The 27,651-nt window shown below is 39.1% G+C and overlaps 1 protein-coding gene across 2 annotated transcripts; it reads left to right on the top strand.

Annotated features, from left to right (window-relative positions):
* The first annotated feature begins 2 nt into the window (after positions 1-2).
* INTS7 (integrator complex subunit 7) lies at positions 3-27,347 on the top strand. Of its 2 annotated transcripts, XM_054822976.1 has the most exons (20): positions 3-158; positions 401-530; positions 1,402-1,548; positions 5,771-5,908; positions 6,391-6,437; positions 6,906-7,105; positions 8,643-8,765; positions 11,408-11,525; positions 13,043-13,177; positions 13,739-13,836; positions 14,495-14,734; positions 15,442-15,579; positions 16,269-16,475; positions 20,237-20,431; positions 21,197-21,300; positions 21,688-21,756; positions 22,819-22,951; positions 24,170-24,268; positions 25,048-25,233; positions 26,145-27,347. In XM_054822976.1, the coding sequence occupies exons 1-20, from the start codon at positions 68-70 to the stop codon at positions 26,430-26,432; spliced, it is 2,886 nt and encodes a 961-aa protein (XP_054678951.1). In that variant the 5' UTR covers positions 3-67; the 3' UTR covers positions 26,433-27,347. The 2 variants fall into 2 exon arrangements, 1 of the variants encoding a protein (XP_054678951.1); XR_008576733.1 differs by lacking the exon at positions 26,145-27,347 and having other exon boundaries at positions 22,819-22,929; positions 25,048-25,184.
* The last annotated feature ends 304 nt before the right edge of the window (positions 27,348-27,651 follow it).

The following is a 27,651-nucleotide window of genomic DNA, read 5'->3' as shown; positions in this document are numbered from 1 at the left end:
TACGCATGCGTTGCGTCAGGGCTGGGCGCTCGCAGAAGCTGGCCGGGTGGGCGGTGAGGAGATCGGTATGGCTGCCAGCGCCAAGTCCTTCCTGGCCGATGCGGGCTACGGCGAGCAGGAGCTGGACGCCAACTCCGCACTCATGGAGCTGGACAAAGGTGAAACCGGGCGGGCTCGGGGTTGTCGCGGGGCTGGGGCTGCCTGCCCCGTGGGGCTGCTGTTAGGGCAGTTGGCGCCTGCTCTCTGACCGCCGCCGCGCTGTGGGGGGTGGTCTCGTCCCTTCGGTCCCCGGTGGCTGGGAGCTTTGTTTTGTACCGCTTTACCGTGGGCGGGGGGTGGAGGAAGGACCTGGATTTGAAGGAGCGTCGGTATCTGCAGTAATTGTTGCTGTTTTGTTTAGGCCTCAGGTCTGGCAAGCTCGGGGAGCAATGCGAAGCCGTTGTCCGTTTTCCCAGGCTCTTCCAGAAATATCCTTTCCCTATTCTCATTAATTCAGCTTTCCTAAAACTAGCTGATGTTTTCAGAGTGGGGTAAGTGGCATCAGTCAGTTTCTATCCATTCTCTGATCTGTAGTAAGGCACGGGATCTTGGGAATGTTGCTGCGTTGGAGCCTAGGCAGTCATGGGATTTTTCTGCTTGCCTGATAATACCACAGTGGTACCTACTCAACTGAAGACAAGTTATGCTTGACTGAAGCTTGTCTTCCTTATACCTGGTGGGCTTAAGTGGTTGCAAGTGGTCAATGACACAGTTCCTTTCCATCTGTCCTGATTTGAGCATTCACTTACTGACTGGTTTAAGTTCACTGGTGTAAATTCTGCTCCACAGGCCCATTCAAATTAATAAATAGGTGAATGATCATGTGTGCAAATTTCATCTCTAAGAATGTTAATAACAAAGCCCAAACTATAGCTTGTCCAAGTGCCTGATGTTTAAATGATGCATGTGATAGAACTGAAGCTACTTTGTTATAGCTTACAAAGTTATTTGTTGCTGTTGTGGAATCTTTACTGCTGGCTCCAGGAAGGAAAAGAAATTCACTCACTTGTAGCAATGGCAATTAGACTTTTCTGTCTTAGTCCTGGGCATGCTTTTCTAGCAGAATTAGACCCCTAAGTGTGCACAAAACAGGCATCTACTTACGTTTCTTCTCACTGTTGTCAACAGGTTAACTTCCCTGGAATTGGGCCTAAATTTGGTACTGTCTGTACTAGAAAATAAAACAATGTATTAATAGTCTCTTTTTTACTGTATCAGTCTAATTAAATATAATGTTTCTAAAGCATAGACCTTGCCTTGTTTTAATTTGTTCTCAGAATTTTTTAAATAATTTTGTGCTTAAAGTTTTTGACTTTTTGTTATAAAACAGCCTGATAAAGAAACGTGTATGTCTTCTAATAGAAACAACTTCCTGAGGCTGTGTGTGCTGAAAGTTACTCAGCAGAGTGAGAAGCACTTAGAGAAGATCCTAAATGTGGATGAGTTTGTCAAAAGAGTTTTCTCAGTAATTCATAGCAATGATCCAGTTGCCCGGGCTATTACACTTCGGTATGTATTATATATGTGAACCTAACTTCAGATCTCTAGCTAGTTAGTTAGTATGGTAGTCTGGAATAACAAAATCTGCAACTACCATGAGTGAAATGTAGGATATGTCTTTGCTTTTAACACTGAGCAATGTATAAGATGTATGTCTTTAAAGGGGGTAAATGATAAGGATCTGTGATCAGAACAAGGTTATTAACCATTTGCAGTGGTGAGAATTTTGTGCATCTCTCTGGGCAAAACAGAATTTGCACTGTTGAAATTTTGTGTACTTGAAAAATGAACCTGTTCTATGCATAACCCAGACAGTAACTATATGCAATATATATGTTGCCTATGACCTATTTAGACCAGGGCCAAAAGGAAAGTCCTTCCTTATGTGTCAAAAATTTTTAACTTGTAACCAAATCTTATTCATGTGAACCTTGCTCTGTTTGCACCTATTTTTCATTTATCATTGTTCTAGAAGTTCACTGCTTGTTGGTCTCTGATCAATGACTTCTAAGGAAGTGCCATTGTATTATTGATTGCTTTAGACTTCCTGGGAATCAAATGGGGAAAAAAAATTAAGCTATCTTTAATGTCACTGTCCTGCTGCTTTGGTGTCTGTCTCTAATGCTATCCAACATGAGCATCTTAACTGCATCTTCCAACTCCTGTGCAAGTGAATTCAAATGTGAAAGAGCACTCTTCTTTCTCCCTTTGTATTCTTTTCTTCTGTCCATCTAGAACTGTTATTGATTTCACTGTTGAAAGATGGGAGGCATTAATTCACCAAGGGGAAATCATGCCTGACCAATCTGATAGTCTTCTATGATGGCATGACCAGCTGGGTGGATGAAGAGAGAGCAGTGGATGTTGGTATACCTTGACTTCAGCAAAGCTTTTGATACTGTCTCTCATAATGTTCTCATTAGCAAGCTTAGGAGGTGTGGGCTGGATGAGGGGTCAGTGAAGTGAGTAGAGAACTGGCTGAATGGCAGAGCCCAGAGGGTTGTGCTAAGCGGTGCAGAGTCTAGTTGGAGGCCAGTATCTAGTGGTGTGCCCCAAGGGTCAGTGCTTGGTCCAGTCATATTCAACATCGTCATCAATGATGTGGATGAGGGGACAGAGTGTACCCTCAGCAAATTTGCTGATGCTACTAAGCTGGGGGCAGTGACCGACACACTAAAGGCTGCGCTGCCATTCAGTGACACCTGGACAGGCTAGGGAGCTGGGCAAAGAGGAACCAAATGAAATTCAACAAGGGCAAGTCCTGCAGGTCCTGCACCTAGGGAAGAACAACCCCAAGCACCAGTACAGGTTAGGGGTTGACCTGCTGGGAAGCAGCTCTGTGGAGAAGGACCTGGTGGGAGTCCTGGTGGACAACAAGCTCTCCATTGAGCCAGCAGTGTGCCCTCCTAGCCAAGAAGGCCAATGGTATCCTGGGGTGCATTCAGAAGAGTGTGGCCAACAGGTCAAGGGAGGTTATCCTCCCCCTCTACTCTGCCCTGGAGAGGACACATCTGAATACTGTGTCTACTTCTGGGCTCCTCAACTAAGGAAAGACAGAACTACTGGAGAGAGTCCAGTGGAGGGCTACAAAGATGATTAAGGGACTCGAGCATCTCTCATGAGGAAAGGCTGAGAGAGCTGGGTCTGTTCAGTCTAGAGAAGACTGAGGGGGGGATCTGATCAATATCTATAAATACCTAAAGGGTGGATGTCTAGAGGAAGGGGCCAGACTCTGTTCAGTGGTGCCCAGCAACAGGACAAGGGGCAATGGGCACAAACTGGAACACCGCAAGTTCCATCTGAATATGAGGAAAAACTTCTTCACTGTGAGGGTGACTGGAACAGGCTGCCCAGAGAGGTTGTGGAGTCGTCTTCTCTGGAGATATTCAAAACCTGCTTGGACGTGATCCTGTGCAACATGCTGTAGCTGATCCTGCTTTAGCGGGGGGTTGGACTAGATGAACTCCAGAGGTCCCTTCTAACCCCTACCAGTTTGTGAACAGGGGTTTGTTAGCTCATAATTCTTTTGATATTTTATTTGAGATTATGCTTTCATGCTCTGGTGTCTCAAATCTGTAAATACAGTATATCAACATGTTTTCTTATAGTTCCACTTCATTACTCTAACAAGATTAGAGCTGTTGACTGGTATTGAGGGTTATCTTTACAGACTACTAGAACTCCTAGGAATCTGTTCAGTTTGGAAAAAAAGACTGAAATTACTAGCCAATTCACAGGATGCTTCAAGTAAAAGGTTAAAATGGCTGTTGGTTCAGCAGTTTCAGATGAAAATCTTCAGTTGATTTGGTTTTGTCCTCCTTAAGTAGTGTCTGTAAGAAAGATCTGCTAAACCAGACCTTTATCTGTGGAATTTTATTGCTAGATAATGGTGTATAAGTATTTGTGTAGAACTCTTAGAATAGAATCATAGAATCTTTGAGGTTGGAAAAGACCTCTGGAATCATCAAGTCCAACCATTAACCCAACACCACCATGTCCACTAGACCATGTCCCCCAAGTGCCATGTCTACATGCTTTTTGAACACCTCCAGGGATGGTGAATCCACCACCTCTCTGGGGAGCCTGTTCCAATGCTTGATAACCCTTTTGGTGAAGAAATTTTTCCTAATACCCAATCTAAACCTCCCCTGGTGCAACTTGAAGCCACTTCCTTTTGTCTTATTGTTTCTTACTTGGGAGAAGAGACCAACACCCACCTCACTACAACCTCCTTTCAGGGAGTTGTAGAGAGAGAGATAAGGTCTCCCCTCAGCCTCCTCTTCTCCAGACTAGACAACCCTAGTTCCCTCAGCTGGTCCTCATAAGGCTTGTGCTCCAGACCCTTGATGAGCTTCATTGCCCTTCTCTGGACATGCTGCAGCACCTCAATGTCCTTCTTGTAGTGAGGGGCCCAAAACTGAACACAGTACTCAAGGTGCAGCCTCACCAGAGCTGAGTAGAGGGGGATGATCATGTCCCTCATCCTGCTGGCCACACTATTCCTGATACAAGCCAGGATGCTGTTGGCCTTCTCGGCCACCTGGGCACACTGCTGGCTCATGTTCAGCTGGCTGTCAACCAGAACCCCCAGGTCCTTTTCCTCCAGGCAGCTTTCCAGCCACTCTGCCCCAAGCCTGTAGTGTTGCATGGGGTTGTTGTGACTGAAGTGCAGGACCTGGCACTTGGCCTTGTTAAACCTCATTACAGCTGGCCTTGGCCCATTGGTCCAGCCTGTCCAGATCCCTCTGCAGAGCTGTCCTACCCTCAAGCAGATCGACACTCCCTCCCAACTTAGTGTCATCCACAAACTTACTGAGGGCACACTTGGTCCCCTCATCCAGATCATTGATAAAGAGATTAAACAAGACCGGCCCCAAGACTGGGGAACACTGCTTGTGACCGGCTGCTAACTCCATTCACCACCCATGCCTCCACACGGAGACCAGAAAATTACCATCTTGCTAAAATTACCATCAGTGCAAATTCTGCATTCATTCTTATGATTGGATTATGCTTAAATATGTCTGAAAGTATCTTTGAGGTAATCTTAGCAAAGGATAGATTGATTTGCTACTTTTTTTAGCAGTTACACAAGGTATTACACTATTCCCAGCAATAACCTTATCTCACATCAGCAAAAAAATCTTAGAAACAAATGATGAAAAGTCAGATATTTGCTTGCTTGATCATGGTAACGCTCTAGAAACTTTGCCTTCTTAACATGCGGTTAAAGTTTATGACTGTTCAGGCATTTGTCTCAATTGGGAAGAGGGATAGAAAGGATGGAAACAGTTCTCTAAATGCTTTTTTATCCCCCCTAGATTACGTTTCTGAATTTGTATCCCATGATTAGTACACTTCATGTGTATCTGAAAATAGCCATTGTATTGATACCAGAGCTTGAATGTAAAAGCATCTTAAAAATACTTGTTCCCAGTGCCATAGTACACTCCTAATTTTATAAGAATTCTTGGTAAGTTTCTCACTGCACCTGTGTCATGCTAAAAGGTATCAAAATATATTTTTTTTATTAAACCAGTAACATAACCCACATGACAAAATTTGTTACATTTTAATTATATGCCTACTTTTAGCATTTGTTTCTGTAATAGACGTGAAAGAGCACATATTTATATCAAAATAGTTTTGCTTTTACATGTCTATTTGGTTTCATCTTGTGCTTCTTCATGGTCATTGTTCTTCCTGATCTTGCTGTGATTTACTTCTGTAGGATGTTAGGCAGCATGGCATCTATTATTCCAGAAAGGAAGAATGCACATCACAGTATTCGTCAGAGTTTGGATTCCCATGATAACGTGGAAGTTGAAGCTGCTATATTTGCTGCTGCCAACTTTTCTGCACAATCAAAGTAAGATGTAATTTTTTTTCAGTTTTTCACATTATAGAGAATGGAAACTCCATTGACACTGGCATTCACAAACCTTAATATTTCCGTCTATAGTGCTAGCCATGTCATTTACAGCAAAATGTTTATGTGCAATAACAGTATTGTAAAGAAATTTGAATACAAGTTTAACAATTTTTTTTCTAAAATAGTAACGGAGAGCTCATAAATATGGGAATGCACAGTGGAATAGCAGCTTTAATCAAGGATTATTTTACAGAAATTATATTAGGGATCAACATGTAGTGCTGCATGTCACTGACACTTTTGAAAGCTTCCGTTTTATTTGACCATGCCAATGTGTAGGGGTTCTAAAACAACTTAGGTTTTGGCAACCACTCTTTTGTGAAAGCTTTTATTGTTAAAACACTGTTTGATAGCTCAGTTGATTTTTTTATTTTTAATTATTTCTTCATTTCACCTGGTACTTTGTCTTTTCTCTACAGGGATTTTGCTGCTGGAATATGTAATAAAATCAGTGAGATGATTCAAGGTACATCTGTATATTGAATGATAAAAGGGAAAAGCTCTAATTCATCTAAGAATTCTTTATTATCCATATGTAAATATCTGGTATCAGAATGCTGTTGCCTTTATCCTCAAATGATTCTAGTCTTTAAATTAGCTAACCAGTAATTGCAATGTCTGGCTCTTGTGTCCTCTTAAAATCTAAGTTCTCAAAACATGTGTTTGGTAAAGAATAAAAGCTCATCTGTAGTAGGATGAAGAAACTTACTGTCATAGGTTGCTTTAGATGAGTTAATGTGTTACCTGCAATGAAGCAAGGAGCAACCTTCTCGAAGAACCATGAAGGTGCTTGATACAGCTGTTATGCAGCTGGTTAGTAGATGGGTTATGCATTCAGCAGTGGTAGCAATGCAGACATGTTGTGTGCCTCAGTACTGCCAAAAGCCAAAACAAAGGACTAACGGTCTGCCTGTATCTTTCTTCCTTGTTGCAGGTTTAGCCACTCCTGTGGACTTGAAATTGAAGTTGATCCCTATTCTACAGCACATGCATCATGATGCTAGCCTGGCCTCCAGCTCCCGGCAGCTGCTTCAGCAGCTGGTAACATCATATCCCTCTACCAAGATGGTCATTGTTACTCTGCACACCTTTACTCTGCTTGCTGCTTCTTCTTTGGTTGACATTCCTAAACAGGTAATTCTTCCTAAGTTGTTCCTTCAACTTAAAGTACAAAGTACATCTAAAAAACCCTCAGATTCTAGCTGATGCTGAAAATAAATCGTGATGGATGTGCTAGGATGGTTGCTCCTGTGTGCTATAGAGAAAGAATACCCTGAAAATTGCTGCTGCTTTCATATTTTTTGTCCTCTCTGGTCCTGTTTTCAGATAACCCCATCAAGCACAGGAACCCTTTACAGATCATAACCTGTTTTGTCTTTAAAAATCAACTGGGATGGAAATCACCTAGGATCTATTAGTATTTCGGAAAGCAAACACCCTGATTTTTTTCAGAAAATTTCATCTTACCTGTAGAACCCAGACTTAGCTTGTCACTGCAGTATATTCTCTTGGGTCATGGGTGTGCTTTTTGCATTCATTGCTTGCAAGCAAAAGAATATTTCAGTGGCATTAGAGTGCATTTAGAAATGTATTTCTTGAACTCTGAGGAATTTGAATCTGTTGTTATAATTTAGGGCTATGAACCCAGTTGTGGGAAAGTAGTGATGGAAAAATACATTGCTTATGTTCTGATAGTCTTTTGTGGACATGATTTATATAGTAGGTCTGAACACAGTGACATTTGAGATTCATCTAGCTAATCCTTGTAAAGTAGTCATGAAAATCTATTTGCTTGCTTTCAATCCTGTACAGCTATGGAAGGCTGGTGTCTGTTACTGTTAGACTAATGGCATTGATCTGTCTGAAACTTCTTGTTGTTATGGTTGATTTCTGTATTTCAGAGGATGCTTTTGATAGTACTGAATCTAAGCCAACTGGAACAACATTAGAATACTTGATTGCTTTTTGGTTTTTTATGGTAATAAGCATGGTGATTTAGGCTGTATTTCTGCAACACAACAGCCAATGCTGTTTAAAAGTGATGTAGCCAGGGTAGGAATGAAGAACAAAACTATTGCCAGCATGTTCACGTTTTTTTATGTGCTGTTTATTCCATGTCTGTAAATTTGCAGGAAGTGAACACGACAAAGGACATGTAGTGAAGTATCACTTAGAGATAAATGCTTTGGAGGGAGTGGCTAGGGTTTGGTTTTGGTTGGGTTTTTGGGGTTGTTTTTGGCAACTGAGACACACAAGGTACGTCTTTGTTGCTATCTGTTAACTGCAGATCATGCAGACACCTATATTAGAAGCAAATGCCCAGAATGCTTGCTAGTAGCATAATCATGACAGTATAAGGTTTTTACTGAGCTTCTCAGGGGGTGTTTTATGGCATTTCTGTGAGTGTCAAAACAGGTCTCGAGGCTTCTCAGGTATGCAGGATGATGTAGAGAAGGGTGCATGAACTAGGAGAGCAGGATGGTAGAAATCTGCTGTCAGATTGTTTTAGCTTGCTGTGGCATCACAGCCTAAGTATGGGCTTTTCCATGTGGCAAGCAATCAGATAAGGCAAGTTAGTTTGGCTGAGCGTGCTCAAAATTTGTTTGTGAGTACTCTTGAAAAGACTTCCTTCTAGTAGCATCTCTTAAACAATGAATTTACTTTGTCACAGATCCAGCTTCTGTTGCAGTACTTGAAGAATGACCCCAGGAAGGCTGTGAAGAGGCTTGCAATCCAAGACTTAAAGTTGTTGGCCAACAAGACACCACATACATGGAGCAGAGAAAATATTCAGGTTTATACATTTTTTTTTTTAAGCTAAAGTTTATTATGAAACTTTGCAATTAGTTGTAGAATTATTTCTGGAGAATAACTTGGGAGGTAAAGGAAGGAAGAACATGCATCTCCGTACGCTTAAGTTAGGTTACCCTGCCAAGCAGAGTAGCCAAGTATGAATGAACAGTTCATAGAATCATAGAATATCTTGAGTTGGATAAGTTTACCTGTAAGGATCAAAGTTGAAGTATAACTGAGGAAAGGCATGTGTCATGTAGTAGGCCTTTTTACAGTGATGAAATAACTTTTCCAACTGACAAACTTGTCTAAGACAAGACATGAGAGCTGAATGTTTACATTAATCTTATGATACTGAGTATGTATTAATGCTCTCATGTAACACAGTCTTTCTGGGATTTCTCAAAGCATGTCATCCAGCAAAGTATACTTCAAAGGACAAATGTAATTTTGACTTCATTTCTTAGGATTAATGGCTTATTTTCAATAGAATCCTTGTGACTCCTGTTGTATGAATGAGACCCTAGAAGGTGTTACAGTGCATCTGTGCTTTTTGGGGAAACAGTTGTTATGTTCTAGCTGAAACCAGGACAGTTGTAGATGGTATTGCTGCTTTCTTTCAATCACAGTTGCACATGAACACTTTCTGCTGTCTTGCTCCTTTTCTGGTAGAAATGACTATAGAAAATACCTTCAGATTAGATTAATGGGAAAGTAAATATTTCAAGAACTTAATGGCACATGCTTATAGCTCTACTTTTTTGCATCTTTTTTCTTTATTTTTGCTACTCTTGGAAGCTACTTTTACTATATGCTGTTGGAACACAAGGCAGCTGGGAAGAAAAACTATGTGGATTTTAGTTGTGTGAGGAAATAAAGCATGTTTTGCTTTGTCTCTGATTCTTAGACAAGATTTGGAATGTGCAGAGGTTTTTGTTGTAATAAACTGCTTTATTCTTAATGGATTAATACTATAAATTTATTTCCTTTTAAGAATTTTAAGGAATTGCTTTAATGGCTTATGGATTATTTGCAGTCAAAATGCTACTCTATACCATTATGCCTGGTTGGTAGTTATCTCAGTACAAGTGAGAAATATTGATAACGTGACTTTCATTGTTATGTAGTGTCTTAAAGTAGGTGTCCTGATGGTTGAAATGCTTAGGAAAAAGTTCCATTGAGGTTGGAACTAAACCAGTGGCTGGGTTAATATAAAATTGACTGTAGCTTGTTACTGCTTGCTGAATGGCACGCAGATGTAATGAGTTTTTTTCTGACTTCTGAAATATAAAGCCAATTTTTTTTGTTGGGCAACTCTTTTCCACGTATTTAAGAGACTCGGTAATGTTTATACAACAGGGTTGGAGCAGACCCTCCTTTTCTCACAGCAAAACCTGATGTTTTTTTCCTTTTTAACCAATAGGAGGTTCAGCAGTGTTACCTTTAGCATTTTGGGTCTGTCTGTGTAGGTCAGGCAGGAGGCTTAGTTTCCGAATTGTGGAGACTTCACTGATGTCTAGGCATCAGCTTTAGAAGCTGTTGCTGTTGATGCTTAGAGTAGTAGTCCTGACTGCGAAGGTAACAAGCAGTCTGCAGTCCATCCTGCTAATTCTTCTGTGCTGCTGGCATTCTTAGTAGTTACTGTTTCAGATATACTCTGAGTGGTGATCTAACAGCACTGGAGTAAAACATCAGTGTCTTGGGAGACATCAAGACTCATTTTCAACCCTAGTCATTATAGCATCTTCTGTCTGATGCCACACTATTCAGTGGATTAGCAAAATACTATATTGGTACAAATTTATTTAGAATTTAAGCCTTATACCATACAAGAACATACATATGCCTAAGAACACTATTTGGGACTTTTATTTGTTCTGTGAAACTAAATCTGTGGTGGTGGTTTTTCTTTATTCAGTTACTAGATGTTATTGTTCTGCTTTGGCACTCTCTGAGGCAGAATATACTTATATTTTCCATTTGTCTCATTGCTTTCTCTCATGCTGACTGAAAAAGCCCCCAAAACCAGTGACTAACTTGTGGACAGTGACATAATGGGTCTGAGAAAAATGTGAATTTTAAGGGTTATTCCAATCTAGATGTGATAAAGCCTGAGAAGATCTGGCAAAATGTCAAAAGTATGACAGGACCTCTACTATAAATGAGTTAAAAAAATAAAATACACTTTAAGATGTTTATCAAGAAACTTAAACTGTATTGTTGGACACCAGGACTGTTAAAGGAAATAGCACTTGAAACTTTACTCGAGATGTATACTTACATAAAACCCTGCAGATTATTTCGCCTTATAACAATTGGTATACCTCTAAGACTGGAGAACTATTTTAATCTGTTGCAACAGTTGATTGATGAGACCTGATAATATTTTTGTCACTGATTTTTAATAAATTACTTAATTGGCATTTCCTAGAATGAGACCCACTGTCACTCTTCTGCAAGCCATGTCCTCAGTCTACTAAAACAGATACTTTGGGGTATGACTTCTAACTTTTGATTTCAGTATAGTATTTTCTGTGAGAAAATCTTGACTCAAAATTCTTCAGACAAGTGCAACTAAATGTTTAATACAGGTAGCTCATGGGACTTCCTTTCCTCTCTATCATTTCTCCTGCTAATCTTTAGGCACTCTGTGAATCTGCTCTTCACACTCCTTATGACAGCTTGAAACTGGGCATGCTATCTGTTCTTTCCACGTTATCGGGGACCATTGCCATTAAGCAGTACTTCAGCAGTGCTCCAGGTAAGAAAACTAGATTAGATGATTATCTTTGGCATTTCTAATGGATTGGCTACCCACTGATAACTAGTTTCATCTAAACACTTTGTAGCATATTCTTAAACTATTTTTGAACTTCAGAACACTAGCTGAGAGTCAGTGTTCATCATATGTAAACTTAAAATGGGATAATATATATCCATAAGTAATCATGGTCTAAGATTTTGTTCTGGATTTTGTGGGTAATATAGAATCATAGAATCATTTATGTTGGAAAAGACCTTAATATCACCAAGTCCAACCATTAACCTAACACTGCCAAGCCCATCACTAAACCATGTTCCTAAGCACCACATCTAATGTCTTTTAAATACCTCCAGGGATGGTGACTTTGCTTTCCTGGGGAGCCTGTTCCAATGCTTGATAACCCTTTTGGTGAAGAAATTTTTCCTAATATCCAATGTAAACCTCCCCTGATGCAACTTGAAGCCATTTCCTTTTGTCTTATTGTTTCTTACTTGGGAGAAGAGACCAACACCCACATGGCTACAACCTCCTTTCAGGGAGTTGTAGAGAGAGAGATAAGGTCTCCCCTCAGCCTCCTCTTCTCTAGACTAGACAACCCTAGTTCCCTCAGCTGGTCCTCATAAGGCTTGTGCTCCAGACCCTTGATGAGCTTCATTGCCCTTCTCTGGACATGCTGCAGCACCTCAATGTCCTTCTTGTAGTGAGGGGCCCAAAACTGAACACAGTACTCAAGGTGCAGCCTCACCAGTGCTGAGTACAGGGGGACAGTAGTCCTGCTGGCCACATTATTTCTGATATGCTATTTCTGATGTGCTATATGAAAGGATTTTTACCTTTGGGTCTTCAATTTTTCTTCATAAAATGAAGAAATGTAATGCATCTCAAATGGTTGACCTGCATTTTGCTTAAGGTGCTTTAAAACCATGGATTTTCCTAGTTTTTGTGTAGTGTGAGAGTGGGCTGACATGTTACCCTGGCATAGTGAAGCTGTGCCACCCTTGTGGGAATGACCTGCCTCAGTACCAGATGAACCTTTCTGCCTTGTGGCCATATTCTGGAGAAATAAGAGTAGATGTTTTAAAGTGATTCAAGGTATCTTGCTCTTAAAATGGTGATCATACTGTTTCTTTTTTCTTGGAATCCAGACTGCCCTAATGAGTATTATGAGCCCAACTACATGGGCTGCTGAAATGGAGAAAAATAGTACATTCTCTTCAGTCATTCTGACATGTCTTAATATATGCTCACCAACTTTTAAAATCAGATATAATATTTCTTAAGGCAATATTTCTGAGTCCCTGAAACATCAGCCTTTAGACCCAACTATTCTCTCATGTATGTCTTGTATAGTGTTCAGGAATGGAGGGAGAGCCTCTGTTGAGAGTAAGATATGTTTTTATCCTATCCTTTAAATATAAAAAAAATAATCCTAAGTCAATATTGATTTTTTGCAGAAATGTACTTGAAAAGATCTGTGATGTAATTATGGACTGTCCTGTTTGCCTTGTCTTTAGGAACAGCAGCCACAACTGCAAGATCATTTGATTTAGTAAAACTAGCACAGGAGTGCTGTTACCATAATAACCGTGGCATTGCAGCTCATGGTGTGAGAATTCTGACTAATATATCAGCCTCTTGTCAGGAAAAAGGTAAATGAGAGTAAGGACAATGAAATGTTTCTGTTTAGTCAGGCTTATGCACTTAATATGTGTTAACTGGTCTTGTCTGTGAACGTGTCTGTAAATTTGTTTGCTCCTTCATGCTGGTTAGGGAGAATGGGGACTATAATCTAGAAAATATTCTGTATGATTTTATGAATGGTTGGGAAGATTCCATCTTTGTCTAATTTAGACAAAATTACTGGATGCAGTAGGACTTGTGGTAAATAAATGCTTGTCTTACCTTTGCTGTAAAACTGACTTGTTTGTCAACCTTTTGAAAACTCTTTGCACAAAATCTATTGCAAAAGAATAACAGGGCATTTAGAAATCTTAGTCCGGAGATTTATGTGCGCTCTACAAATGTCAGTTGCTGTGACTGCTGAATAGTTACCTGAGACATGGAATGGCAGAATTGTTTCTAAACAAAATAAGGTAAAGCAGAAGTATTGGGAAGATACTTATCTGTCATGTTTGCACTGGTATTGCAACCATTACACCAATTATGGTCAGAAAACAGGGAACTAACTTACTGTATTTTTCTTTTCTTAGATCTTCTGCCTTTGGAGCAAGATGCAGTTTTTGGCTTAGAGGCTCTTCTTGTTCTTTGTAGTCAAGATGACAGTCCAGGAGCTCAGGCAACCTTAAAGGTGACATTACTGTTGTCTTCCCCTAGCACAGCTGTAAATTATAGTAATGGCTTGTATAACAGAAAAGCTACTGTGCACCAGATCCTTTCTGGCGTAAGCGTAGCATACTGGAAGTAAATGAAGGTTTTTCTACATTTTGCCCATAATCAGAGTGGAAGAGAAAACTGAGCACAATAGTGCAACTCCTCTCAGCTCTAGAGTAAGTTGATTGTTGTAGGTGAAAAAAAGCATTCTTCAGAGGAACAGCTGCAATAAAAACATGACCTTGAACATGGGGTGGAGGTATCTCTGGAGGATGAAGAGAATCTTGGAGAGAACCTGCTTTTAGGAGATAGGGATGCATTGTACGTGATTATAACACTCTTATAAACTATTATTTTTGTGTTCCCACTTAATAAGCTGCTATTAGTAATTTTATTTGTTTACCTATAAAGGCTGCTGGTATGAGAAGGAAGTTTTGAATTTGTGATATGTTTTTGTGCTGTAAGCTCAGGACAGACTCAGCCTTTTAAAAAAATCTCATCTTTTGTAGTGTACGTGGTTCTGAAAATGCCAGATCTTCTATATTTCTGCAATCATACTTGCAGATAAGTGTCTGGCTTTTTAATTTTTAAGTAGACATTGTATTTATTGTACCTGTTGATTGTGTGAATTGCAGATCACATTAACTTGTATGGTGAAGCTGGTCAAGTGCCGTCCTCACCTGAGCCAGTCAGTAGTTGAATCCCTGCTGACCCAGTTGCACAGCGCCCAGGATGCTGCTAGGATTCTCATGTGCCACTGTTTAGCAGCTATTGCCATGCAGCTGCCTGTCTTAGCAGATGGGATGCTAGGAGATCTAATGGACCTCTATAAATTAATTGGACGATCTACCACTGATAAAAAACAGGAACTCTTGGTAAGACCTTCTGGTAAATAGCTGCCTTTTTTAATAAAATCCATCCACAGTAGTTTATATAGAATTTATCCATCAAGGGCTAAGCCATTTGCTATGTCCAAGTTAATGTGCCAGTCTATAGCCGCTATTTTCAGTTTTGCTTTCGACTATGCATGTCTGTTCAATGTTGAAATCTCATAGATGTAGCTGAACTATGCAGTGTATTCATTAGATTTTCCAGCAGATGGCACTGCTTAGACAAACCTAGCTATTGAAATTATTGAGGTACCTGTAAAATAATGGTTATAGAAAAACAAAATGGCAGTTAGCTCAATTTATGTATGGTCCTCTGCATATGACACTTAACATACTATAAGAGATAAAAATGCTTTTATCATATCTATTTGGAAGTGAATTTGAATTTTAAGAAAAAAATTACAAGCTTCCTGTTAATTCATGTGGAGCGTATCTCTGTTAAAAGCCACAGTAAGATTCCTTAAGTGAAAGTGACTTTTCATCTACAAGAAATACTTGGGTTGCCATAACTACTTAAAAGATATGACTGAGAAGTTCCTCAGTTAAAATATATATGTAATCTTCTACATAGTTTCGAGTCTAAAACCAAGCAGATCACTTCTGGTAGTTTTGGAAACAGAATTGGCTTTTTTCTTGTTTTTGTTTAGTTCCTGAAATATAACTACCTTCCTCACTCCTACACCCTTCATTAGGTTTCTCTTGCCACAGTGATATTTGTTTCCAGTCAGAAAGCTTTATCTTCAGAAATCAAAACTGTTATTAAACAGCAGCTTGAGAATGCCTCCAATGGATGGACAGCTTACAGGATAGCCAGACAGGCTTCCAGAATGGTAAGTGAAAATACCTGGAGGAAAATGGTTTGGCATGGTTAGAAGGATGCTAGTGATTTCTTTGAACTGGAAAAAGAAAGTAAGGAAAATAGTAGGACTTGGGAGGAAGAAATGAAGGGGGAGGGTGGGAATAAAATTCTTTAATTCCCTGGAATGCTTATTCAGATGTATGCTATTTAGGGCATCATCTTATCAGGATGTTTTTTCACTTGACTTTTGAAGTATTTGAGAAGGAAGTAATGACCTGATAGTTTCTTGAGCAGATGCTTAATCTACATTGTAGACCTGTTCTTTAATTGGTGATATAATCTGTCCTGATGGGTGCTTTTTCAATATGAAGAAAGGAAGAAAAAGATACTGTTTCCCCTTCCCTTCAGTAAAGTCACAGCTGGGGTTAGAATTATGTAGAAACCCTAGTATCTCATACTGAGTAAAAGTAAATTTTGATATTGTTTCTCATCTTGTTGAATTACCTTGTGTAAATAAGTACTATACTTTATACAGGCTGATATTTCCATAAAATAACATTCGTACTTTTATTGTTAAGATTGTCACGATCAAATGATTGGAAGAAGTTTCACTATTTCTGTTTTTAAAGTAAGAGTAGTTCTGGAGACATTACTGTTCTGTAGAAACCCACAGCCTTCTTTCTTTCATGTCCCCTCTTAAAAACATTCTTGTCATTACAGGGCAACCATGATATGGCCAGAGAACTGTATCAAAGCCTGCTGACTCAAGTGGCTTCAGAACACTTCTACTTCTGGCTGAACAGCTTGAAGGAGTTCTCCCATGCAGAACAGTGTCTGACAGGTTTGCAGGAGGACAACTACAGCTCTGCGCTTTCTTGCATTGCTGAGGCTTTAAAATCCTATCACAAAGGAATAGCGTCACTGACGGTAAGCACAGATCTTCTACTTTAGTGATGATGTTTCTGTATACTGCAGCATGTCTGTTCTGTTTCTGTTCTTAAACCTATGAAAAGGTTTTAAAGATGTCTGACATCTGCCAGACTTTTTGAGGACTGCAGGGAAGAGCTAGTTCTAACACACTGCATCTTCAGAGAGAAGATCCTGTAGCTCAGCTAAGTGTGATTAGTAATTTCTCTTTTTTTTCCTCTTCCCCCCTCACTTCCTGCCTTGATCAAATCATATATGACAGAACTTTTTTAAAGCTGCAGTACTTCAAGTTTTCCACTGCTTGTCTTGGCTAAATAAATGCTGTTAAAATAGTCAAGCTTGGAAATTTGTCTAAATTGGCTGGTATATTCTTGAAATACAGAGAAGGATCACATTGTCAAATACAAAGGCAACATGAACTCAGCAGGAGGGAGGAAGACAATGTGATCCTATGGAATCCTAACAACAAGGCAACACCAATTTAGAGGAGGGAGGACAACTCAGTCTCATCAAATCAGCAGAATTCAGATGGTACCTGCTTTTATGCAAATACTTTGTTTCTCTGAAGTGGTAAAGATAGCAAGCAGCTGCTGTGTGTGATGTCTGAATGTAAACAAAAACATTTATGAATGTGGACCATGAGTTCTTACTGCCAGGTTGCTTCTTAACAAAAGATGATCCAGCTTTACACAATACTTTCTTTTATATTTTAGTTTCCATTAGGAAATCTACATACAGCTTTCTGTATGGCTTTTGAATGAAGCTGCTTTTTTAGTTACTAGGATGTCAGCGTCATGACAATTTAGATATTAATGTTTAATAAAGTTCAGATATTACTGTTCATTAAGCTGTCCCTGAATAAGCAGGAAGGATGTAAATTTTACACCTTTGTCCTCAGAAAGCTCCATAGTTCCTGAAGTATGTGTCTTGGCTGAGTGAATAAAGCTTTTAATTCATATCAAGATTTTTCTGATGTCTAGAAAATGTTGAGGGGGGTCCTCATCTAATTAGATATTAATATTTAATACAGGCAGGAAAATAACTTAAGTTGGTCATTGTGTGATTCAGTAATTTAATTAGCCTTTCCCTAGAGTTTGTTTTATTTTTTCTGTTAAAGGATTCCAGTCCTCACTCTTCCTGTGTTGCACATAGTGCTTTTCTGGGTGCAATACTTGTGGGTGGTTGTGGTCCAGAGGAGTAAATACTGGTTTTGGAGGGCTAGAGAAGAAATTGGGTTTTATTACTGAGTATTACTGGCTTGTTGCATTGCTCTGGACAAATTCCTAACCGTGCTTGAGTGTATCAGCTGTAAAAGGAGCCACTCACAGCTTGCATCTACAGAACTCAGCTGCTTAAAGGGGAGCAAAGTGCCATAAAGTGCACATGATAGTCTTACTGCTGAAGACTCTTGCTGTCACTTCCCTTTGGCTTCAGCCTTACTGTTGCTGCTGTTTTGGTGTAGAGCATGACTCAGCACTGTTGGTACTGCAGACATTAGTGTGTATGATGAACGCTGTGTAGCTGTCCACTTTGTAGCTGGAAGACACTGCTGGTAAATCTGTTGCAGATGTTCAGTAAACCCAGTTTAGCAATGATGAAATATTCGGTGTCTGATCTTGTCAGAAAATTTCTCAATTCCTTCTTGATATACATGCAACTGTGTGTGCTGCATTGCAAAATGTTCTTTCATGTGAGTTAGTCCACTTGTGGAAAAAAGTCCCATTACTTTATGGATGAGAAATGGGAGGGGAGGGCAGGGACTTGTCAGAGCATATTGGCCACAGTCCACATCTGTCTCACTGTACGTGCTTGTATAGTTAGCAAAGGTTTTGAACAGGACCTGCTCTTTCTGGCACAGAATTTGCATCTCACTGGAAGCATTGTGCTTATTTTTCACTGCTGGTAATCTAGAGAAGGTACAGAACTTGAACAAAGCACTAATACAACCATTAAGTAGTGCTGACTCCAAATACTTTGATAAGTGGTGGTGTCTGAAGAACTTGGCTGAGCCAAAGAACTTTCTGTCATTTTTGGAAAAGAATTGTAACTCATTTATTGCCCATGGCTATATGGGTAGCAGATAAGGTAAATTGCAGTATTGATGAGACAAGCTTGTATTTCCATTTACAAGAATCAAGTCCAATTTGTGCTACTAAAAATGTCTGGATTTTCTGATATAACTACTGGTACTTTACTTTCTATAAAAGCATGTAGTCTCTGTAGAGTAATTACAGTGTGCTGAGATGTCTTCCACAGACGGTTTTCTGAAACCACCCATGTAGAATAACTGAACAATTTCAGTTCAGAAGGGATCTCTTTTATGCCCTTGGAGAAGGGAAAGTGGTAGATCATAGAATCATAGAACGGTTTGGGTTGGAAGGGACCTCAAAGATCATCTAGTTCTAACCCCCCTGCTGCGGGCAGGGACACCCTCCACTAGACCACGTTGCCCAAAGCCCCATCCAACCTGGCCTGGAACACTTCCAGGGATGGGGCATCCACAACTTCTCTGGGCAACCTGTTCCAGTGCCTCACCACTCTAACAGTGAAGAATTTCTTTCTAACATCTAATCTAAATGGACCCTCCTTCAGCTTAAACCCATTACCCCTTGTCCTGTCACTACACTAAGGGCTAAATGGCTCAAGTGATAGTCTTATTTCTTTGGTTGAAATCTAGCTCAGTAGTTTAAAGTGGTTGCAGCTGGCTGATCTTTCCTCAGTTTAGTCAGTAGTGGGCCAGTTCTCAGATGACATGATGTTTTGTGAGAAACTAGTTTACTCCTTTCCTGCTGGTAAAGAAATGGTTCTTAGTAAGGTTTTGGGATGGGTTATAACTTCTTGCTTCCAGAAGTGACCTTTTCTGAGGAATAAGAAGCACTGAGGAAGACACGCAGAGACTTTCATTCTCTGAGTAAGAGAAGGTCACAGTGCTTTGGTCTGCAGATGGCCTTTTTCCCCCTTAAAGAAGTGTATACTGCTCAAAATGCACCAGTATAAGAAAAATAAATAGTGGATTTTTGGTTTAACTAGTATCAAATATTGAGTGCTGCAATCTACCCCCTCCTGGGTGTCCTCAACTGTCACAGATGCTCCTGTAACTTACATAAGCTCTTAGGGAGCAGAGTTTCACAGAGTCATATTTTCTAAATAATAGCAGCATGTCTGCCCTCCTGGAGTTCTGTTATTTACTGTTCTTAGTTGTCACTGAACTGTATCTCTGCCTTCATCAAATGCAGGATTCAGTCCTGTCATAATGTTCCTGTCCATTTCACAGTTCCAAAAAAATCAAAGGTTATCACCCCTTCCTCTTGCTGCAGGTAACTTTAGCCAATTCCTTCTCTTCTGGCTGATGCAGAGAGCCACTTGTTCAGTCCTTTGTGTTTCTGTGTGTCTTTCAGTTCAGTGTGCTCTCTCTTATGGTAAGGGCTGTCCAGACTAATGTCATTTGAAGCCTAGTGGTATGGCCTTGGAAAAAGAGGAAATAGGGGCCCTAACAGCATTGTAACAGCTTAAGTCACATTTGTTACAAGCGGGATAGATTTTAAATAATATTTTAGTAATTACCGAACTTGTGTCCTTTATGTTCAGTGTGACTTAAACTGAACAAATCTGTTAAAAGCTGCTTTTTTAAAAAAGCAGCTTTTAGAATTGAACTGAAGGGGGTTCAGTTGTCTGATGAGACAGTTCAGTGACATTGCAAAGTTATTTTAGCATGTTTGCTTTTGACCTAGATTGCCAACATTCCTATTACTATGTTTCAGGCTGCTAGCACACCACTTAATCCTCTGAGCTTTCAGTGTGGATTTGTGAAACTCAGGATTGACCTTCTGCAAGCTTTTTCTCAACTTATTTGCACCTGCAACAGCCTAAAAACAAGTCCACCACCAGCTATTGCCACAACAATTGCTATGACATCAGGAAATGATCTCCAAAGGTGTGGACGCATCTCTAACCAGGCATGTGTTCTTGTTCCACTCTTGTGCAGTTAGTTTATGACTCTAGTATGAATTTTGCTTTTCAGCAAACATATCTAACAAAAGAACTGAAAAGTGTTAGTGAAGAGTTTTGCGAAATAGTGGACCTTGGTTTTCACTTGTAGCTATAAAAATGTCTGCCTATAGCAGGCCATGTTTTGAAGTTGAGCATGTACATATGTTTCCTCATACGTTCATGTGTACAGCTGCCAAGGACATGCATGTAGTAAGCCACTCAATACACTCAAACTTGCAGCAAGACCTTTCATGCCTTGTTTTGAAACTCCTCGGATACCGTGATTACACTAAGGAAGAAAATATACTTTAGGATGGTACTGCAACTCTTTTGGTGGGTGTTGGCAACTGACTTGATGCTGTACAGAATACCAGGACACTCTGCTTAAAATGGATGTAGTGTGCAAGAAAGAATCAGTGGGTAGTCCTTGAAAGACAGCAATTCGATTTACCAGTAGGGAATGGGGGGAGGTGGGTGGGGTTTTTATTTTGCTTTTTTTAACCTAAGGGAGGGTGTGTTGGTGCTGTGTTCCAAGAAAAATACCAGTTTAATGTATGGATAAATCTGTCACCTGGGTACTTTTTATCTGTGTGAAGAAGTAAGAGATTTATGTATTTTTGCCAGAGTATGTTGTCTTATTCCTTCAGTGTTGTATGTTATAGCGTAGTGGTTTTCTGGATGTGGGGTTTTGTTTTGATTTGATTTTTTAACTAGTGACATTGTCTCTGTAGATGAAACACTCAATGGAAGAATTCCGAAACCTGGCTACACGCTATGGAGATCTGTATCAGTCTTCTTTTGATGCAGACTCAGCGACTCTGAGGAATGTAGAACTGTATCCTCTTAAAATCTTAGAATTTGTCCACTTTCCTTCTCATATGGACAGCATGAAGCTTAACAATCCTCTTTTCTGTGCAGACTGACACAAAGTCATTTTGAAGCAGTAACATAAAAATTAGGTACTAATTGCTTGAAACATATTTGGAAATAAATGTTGTCATGCTGTTGTTTGGAATTACTTTATGAACAAGTTATGACACAAAAATTGCAACAACATAAAACCTGGGGTTTTCACAGTTCTTGCTCTGTTTACTAAAGGAGTAATGACTGTAGGATTACTTCACAAAAGCTAGAGAAATAAGGAAAAGTGCCAGTAAGTAGATTGCATTTCTTGTTTTAGGTGCCAATTTTCTAAGACTTAACTCCTTAATACTAATATCAGACAACAGCAGAGCTGCCTGTTGATTTCACATGCAATAGAAGCTCTGATTTTGGATCCAGAATCTGCAAGGTAGGTTTGATAGTTAAATAGCAAAGGAGTAGAAAGTTATTTCTAAATCCTTGGAGCTTTAAGCCTAGGAATTCAAAAAATCTTCAGAAAGTTTCTCAGTAGACTCTTCTAACCCTACTCTGGGTAGTCTTGAGGACCTGTTGCTGCTGTGCTATACTTGGCAGGCTAGGGACTGTGTTTTGGGTTCTGCATTTTACACTGATTTTGCTCTTGTGCACTATACTGGACTTGTCTTAAATATAGACTTTCATTAAAAAACTTTTAATCTCTTAGCCACCTATTTTAACTCATGTCATTCTGTTAGCTCCCATACCTACTGTTCACACTTGTAAGTGCATATTAGTTTCCTTCAGAGTCCTGAAAATATATGCACTAAATCAGTTTAAACTTTTAATGTAAATCCATCACCTCTGGCTCTTTAAGTGAACTTATACCCTCATGTTGAAATACCTATTAATTGAATCACTTTTTAAAACTCTCAGGCTAAGATTAAATGGAAGACAATGTGGATAAACATCTCTTTAATTGTGTGATTTTATAAATGGAAATAAAAGTGAACATCTGAAGTGACTGTCCTACTCATTATGAATTAAGCATTGTTTAAAAGATGTATTAATCATACTTGTAAAAAGCATGAAGCTGTAGACTTTAAAACATTAGTTGTCTAGGAGATGGAATTATATTCAAAACATGAGATTATAAACTTCTAGATCTGGTTTTAACTCTGGCATTCTTGCTTTTCCTTGAGACTTTTAAAAACACTGCAGGTTAAAATAAAAGCTAGGGGAATTAAGCATGCAGAGTCTGTTAGACTTGTAACTGCTTCAAGTGAGAGAGGGTGGGCACAAAGTGGTAGATAAACTGTAGTTAAAGGGTTTAACTGTAAAGGGTAAGTTTATAGTGGAAAAATAATTTTAAAAAGAGTAAACAGTTTGGAACAGTTATTTTTAATGGATTTTTAATGGATTTCAAGTTGTAACAGAGGATGGGCTTCCTTGGCCTGTTTGGGTGTGAGCTTCCCAGATTACAATGAGGGAAGTGTTAGATATGATTTTTTTTTAGTTTCCAGGAATATAGCTCAAATGGAACAGCACATGTTGAAAGTGAATATGAAAGAAGAATGATGTCTGTATTTAATCATGTACTGGAAGAAGTGGAATCCCTCAACAGGAAGTATGCTCCTGTGTCTTACTTGGCAAGTAAAAGTTTTAAATGTATATTCTGTACACAAAGGTTCCAAGAACTTGGCAACTCCATGGATCCCTGGTGGTCAAGAAACTGAAGAGCACACTCGGTTAATTAACATTAACTGGCACAAATGGTCTCTACAGAGACTCATTACTTTGAAAATACTTAATACAAGGTGTTTTCAAAGACATCTGTAACCTTACTGGTCTGACTAAAAATAATGTTTAGAAATTCTGATACTAAGACTACTACAGCAGATGCTGATAAGATACCTAAAAGTAGTGTCAAGTCTGTCAGATCTCTTGCATTCAAATACTGAAGCTCATTGTTTTTGTTCATGCTGTTGTCATGAAGGAATTCTTCCTGTACCACACAGAGCTGGAGGGTCCAGCACTAGCCTAGCTTTGGTCACTGAGCTGTTGGCAGTTAATACTGTGTTTTGTGAGTATAGTGTTTCTCTTATCAATGCAGGTCATCAGAGAACACAATGTAAAGTGTGCTGAATGCAAACAGTGAGCTGATAATGTACTCCTTTACAGGGCTAGTATGGTATGGTTTCCTCTTCTACTGTTAGTGAACACTATAAAGCTGAAGTGCATATTGATAGGAATAAGGTAGTCCATTTGTCATGGCTGGCATCTATTTGCCTTGTTTCTAAATTCAGTAGTCTTTAGTGATTCCAAATAAAATAGAAGAATGAGTAAAATGTAGCAAAGGTAAACCCTGTAAACTTGGTTGTTACTGGCTCCTTACCAATGCAGCTCTGACTTCAGTACTGCTGCTTTGCTCATCTGAGCTGGAAGCATGGTACAGTGCAGTGGGGAAAGGAAGAATAGACATGAGGCTTATAACTTAATTATTGCACCGCGTTAAGTTGTGGTAGATGCCAGTCTTATTTGCTTAGAGCGGAATTGTTATTTATTTGAGAGTTTGAATTTTTTGTGTACGAGTTTCAAGCAGATCCTGCTCTGCTGACTCTAACATTAGGACTGAAATGATTTAGATACTACTTTTTCTTGGCCTCCTTATTCTTTCCAGAGCAGAATATCTTCATAAAAGGCAGAACATAGACTAAATGTAGTCACTTTTGGCTGTTATCCTATGAATGTATCAATATATTTCTGGACAGTGGAAATCACTGTGGTTTCAGTACCTCAAGTGTATGCCTTACTCCTATGCTATGAATGATATTTTCTCTCAATTGTTTTGGCTCTGTTTCTTACAGCATACAGCTTGTCTGTGCAATGCTGTCATTGCATTGTTGAAGGTACCCCTTTCATTTCAAAGGTACTTTTTTCAAAAGCTGCAGTCTACAAGTATTAAGGTAAGTACTGCTCAAATGTGGCCTAAATTTTTTCTTTATAGAGTCTTTGCTTCGTGACAAAAGCCTTACTGAGGGCACAAAGCTTCAGCATTTTTAGTGAAGATACTTGACTACAAATAGCATCTGGGTTTATCTGTTAGGAATAACTTGAATAATATGTACATATGACCATTAGGAAAGAACCACTAGGCTTTGACTTAGGCAAGTAGGATTCAGTTCTTTGATTGCAAAGCCTTAAAGATAAAACCTAACCAGATTTTTTGTTAATTCTGAGTCTGCAAAGCTAAACATTCTTCTAGTCCTGGGAAGACAACTTTTAGAAATTTGTATTTTTGCTTTTCCTTATATTGGACAAAACCTGTAATATTTATCAACTGAGTAAGAATTGGCTATATGTGACCTTCAGTGGTCATATTTTAACTTAAATGCTCCTTTTTTCTGGGAGAAGCAAAAGCCTTAAGGCTTAATATTTATTCTTATTGCATTTTACTTCTCTGTTCAGCTCAGTATACTTACCTGTGGCTATTTTGTAGAAGATTTTTTCTGTTTCTTTTGAAGTGCAATTAATGAAACTGATATAAAGACCATGTCTAGTATTGCTGATGATGCTTATTAATTATTATAGTCATGAGTTTTAGATATAAAATCTGTTTTCACTTGCTGGTTTCCCTACCAAACCTCTCCTTGGAAATTTTTATATAAGGTGTTCTGTTTCATCCCTGAATTGCTTGCTTTTCTGGAGGCATAAAATTACATTTTGATTTGTTGTCTTGTTTCAGCTTGCTCTATCCCCATCTCCAAGGAACCCAGCAGAACCTATTGCAGTACAGAACAATCAGCAATTGGCCCTGAAGGTGGAAGGAGTGGTTCAGCATGGATCTAAACCAGGCCTTTTCCGTAAAATCCAATCAGTCTGTCTAAATGTCTCTTCAGTCCTGCAGAGCAAATCTGGACAAGACTATAAGGTATGGCTAGAGTGGAGCCAGGAGAAGTCTTAAGCTTTTTTTGCTGTATTTTCCTGCTCTTTTGTTTGGCTCTGTTTAGCAGAATTTTCGGGTTGAAATGAATGGGGGGGTTCTGTAATCCTCTCACTCTTGACAGTTGACATTCAAGCACTGTCCAGAGCCAGGCATAGTGCATGGAAGGGATCTGGGATTTTAAGTCTGCTGTATGCTGATACCTTTATAGTAACAGCTTTTCCAAACAAAACAGGCTTTGTGATATTTGGAACAAATCATTAGTAATCTACTTGAGATCAAGAAAATTTAACCTAGGTATATATCATATGAAATGCCACAGGGGGTGGGAGGAAAAGCAGTAGATTATTCTCTACCACGTAGGCTCTAAACTTCTTTATCCTCATGTCAGGGTTTTTTTGTTTATGGAAATCAGGAGGACAGGCTGTCCAAATTAAATAGCACCTGAAGAGATACACATTAAATTCAAGTCAACAGTTTCATCAAAGATTGCATGTCTGAAGTTCAGGTTCCGCTAACATGTGACATCTAGTGAAAGGCTTGTTTTGGTGAGGTTTGGGGGTTTTTTGTTTGGTTTTTTGAGAGGGGGAAGGGAAAAAAGTCGGTTGCTTCTAAAATAACAGGACCAGGAAGTGTGTAATGTTTGTCTGACTTGTATTACTCTGGGAAAACTAGAACCTCAGGGAGAAAAAGACTTGTTAGCTACTTCTGTGAATAGATACAAAAACTCATTTATCAATGAAAAAGCATGTCAAGCTGGCCCAAAAAGGCACATGCATTGGTTTAGGAAAATTGAGGACAAAGTCTTTTCTCTTTTTCCTCTCCTTTAAATGGAAAGCAGAAATCTTACTTTAACAGGCTTATATAAAATAGCATTTTAACCTTCCATGTGTTCTCAGATTCCTATTGACAACATGACCAATGAAATGGAGCAGAGGGTGGAACCACACAACGACTACTTCAGCACTCAGTTTCTGTTAAACTTTGTGATACTTGGCACCCACAACATCACAGTAGAGTCCTCTGTAATAGATTCAAATGGTATTGTCTGGAAAACTGGGCCTAAAACAACTATTTTTGTTAAGTCTCTTGAGGATCCATACTCCCAGCAGGTTCGTCTTCAGCAACAGCAAGGACAGCCACCATCACAGCAGCAACAACAAAGAACAGCATACTCAAGGTTTTAGTTCCCAGAAGTGACTCTAACCTGGTCAATGGTATTGCAGTTTTTCTTGGATGCTTTTTTGAAAGACCTACAATTTTAACCTTCTTCTAGAAAGTCTGATACCAGTTTGTTGCTTTTTAAATTATCTGGGGTAAATTTGAACTTGATTCAGCAGAGGCAGCTCTGGGCAAATTTGGAGCTGTGCTTTTAATATAAGAACTTCTACCTGATCTCTTCACTTCTGTTTACAAACCTGTTGCAACAGGCTCCACAAACTTTGATAGCAGGGGACACTAAGAGCTCTTTGACTAGTACTTTCTGTACTTTCTGTTTTTGGAGCACATAGGTTCTAATGTTAGGCTTACAGGACATCAGTAAACACTCTGACTAGTTAATACAGAACTGAGTGTAATACCAAGTCTGTATCTTTTAATTTGAAGGAATTGACAGGAATATCCAGAGATATTTTTTCTGACATTTTAATAGCAAATTTTAGTATTTGGCTGATGTATGTGTATTAATACATTTCATCAGTACTATTTAATGCATACATATGAAAGAAAAAAGTTGGAGCTCACTTCTCATACACAGACATTGTAGAAGGAGGAGACTGCTTGAGGGGTTGCTGTCTGGGGAGTCTTAGAAAAGGCAGAATTTTACAGGTGGGAACAATGACCTTCTCAGATGATATAGAAATTATGTTATTTTTAAGTCTTCATGTATCTGTATTTTGAAGTCTTTTTTTGTTAGTGCTTTGCTTGCTCTTTTAACAGGGAAGTTAACTTGCAAGATGTCATTAACTGCTTTGTTTTTTAAAAAGGACTTTTATATAACAAAGCTTTGTAATCTTGTGTACTCTTTGACCAATTTAGTAATCTTAATTGTTACTTTTTACAGAATAACTTGAATTTTGCCAATAGTAGAAATTGATTCAGAATAATTTTGGAAATATGCTGCTTTGTACATAGTTGCCATGCTTCCTTTGAGACATAAAAGGCTGAACTCTGTTTAGACTCTCAGGCAATAGATCACATAACACATCCTTTACCTGGTCCTCATAAATTATCTCTGCTTATCACTCTTCAGGGAAGTAGGACCCACTTGAATGGGGGGGAAGAAGGATGGCACTTCTTACAGACTTCAGTTTGTAAATGGTTTAATGCCTCTCATCGGAGCAGAAACTTTTGTTATTTTCTCAGTAAACTCCTAATATACTGTTATTTCTTCAAGTCGATTTCACT

The sequence above is a fragment of the Grus americana genome, chromosome 3, assembly GCF_028858705.1.
Source record: "Grus americana isolate bGruAme1 chromosome 3, bGruAme1.mat, whole genome shotgun sequence".
Classification (NCBI taxonomy): domain Eukaryota; kingdom Metazoa; phylum Chordata; class Aves; order Gruiformes; family Gruidae; genus Grus; species Grus americana.
This window is presented reverse-complemented; position numbering and strand designations above follow the sequence as displayed.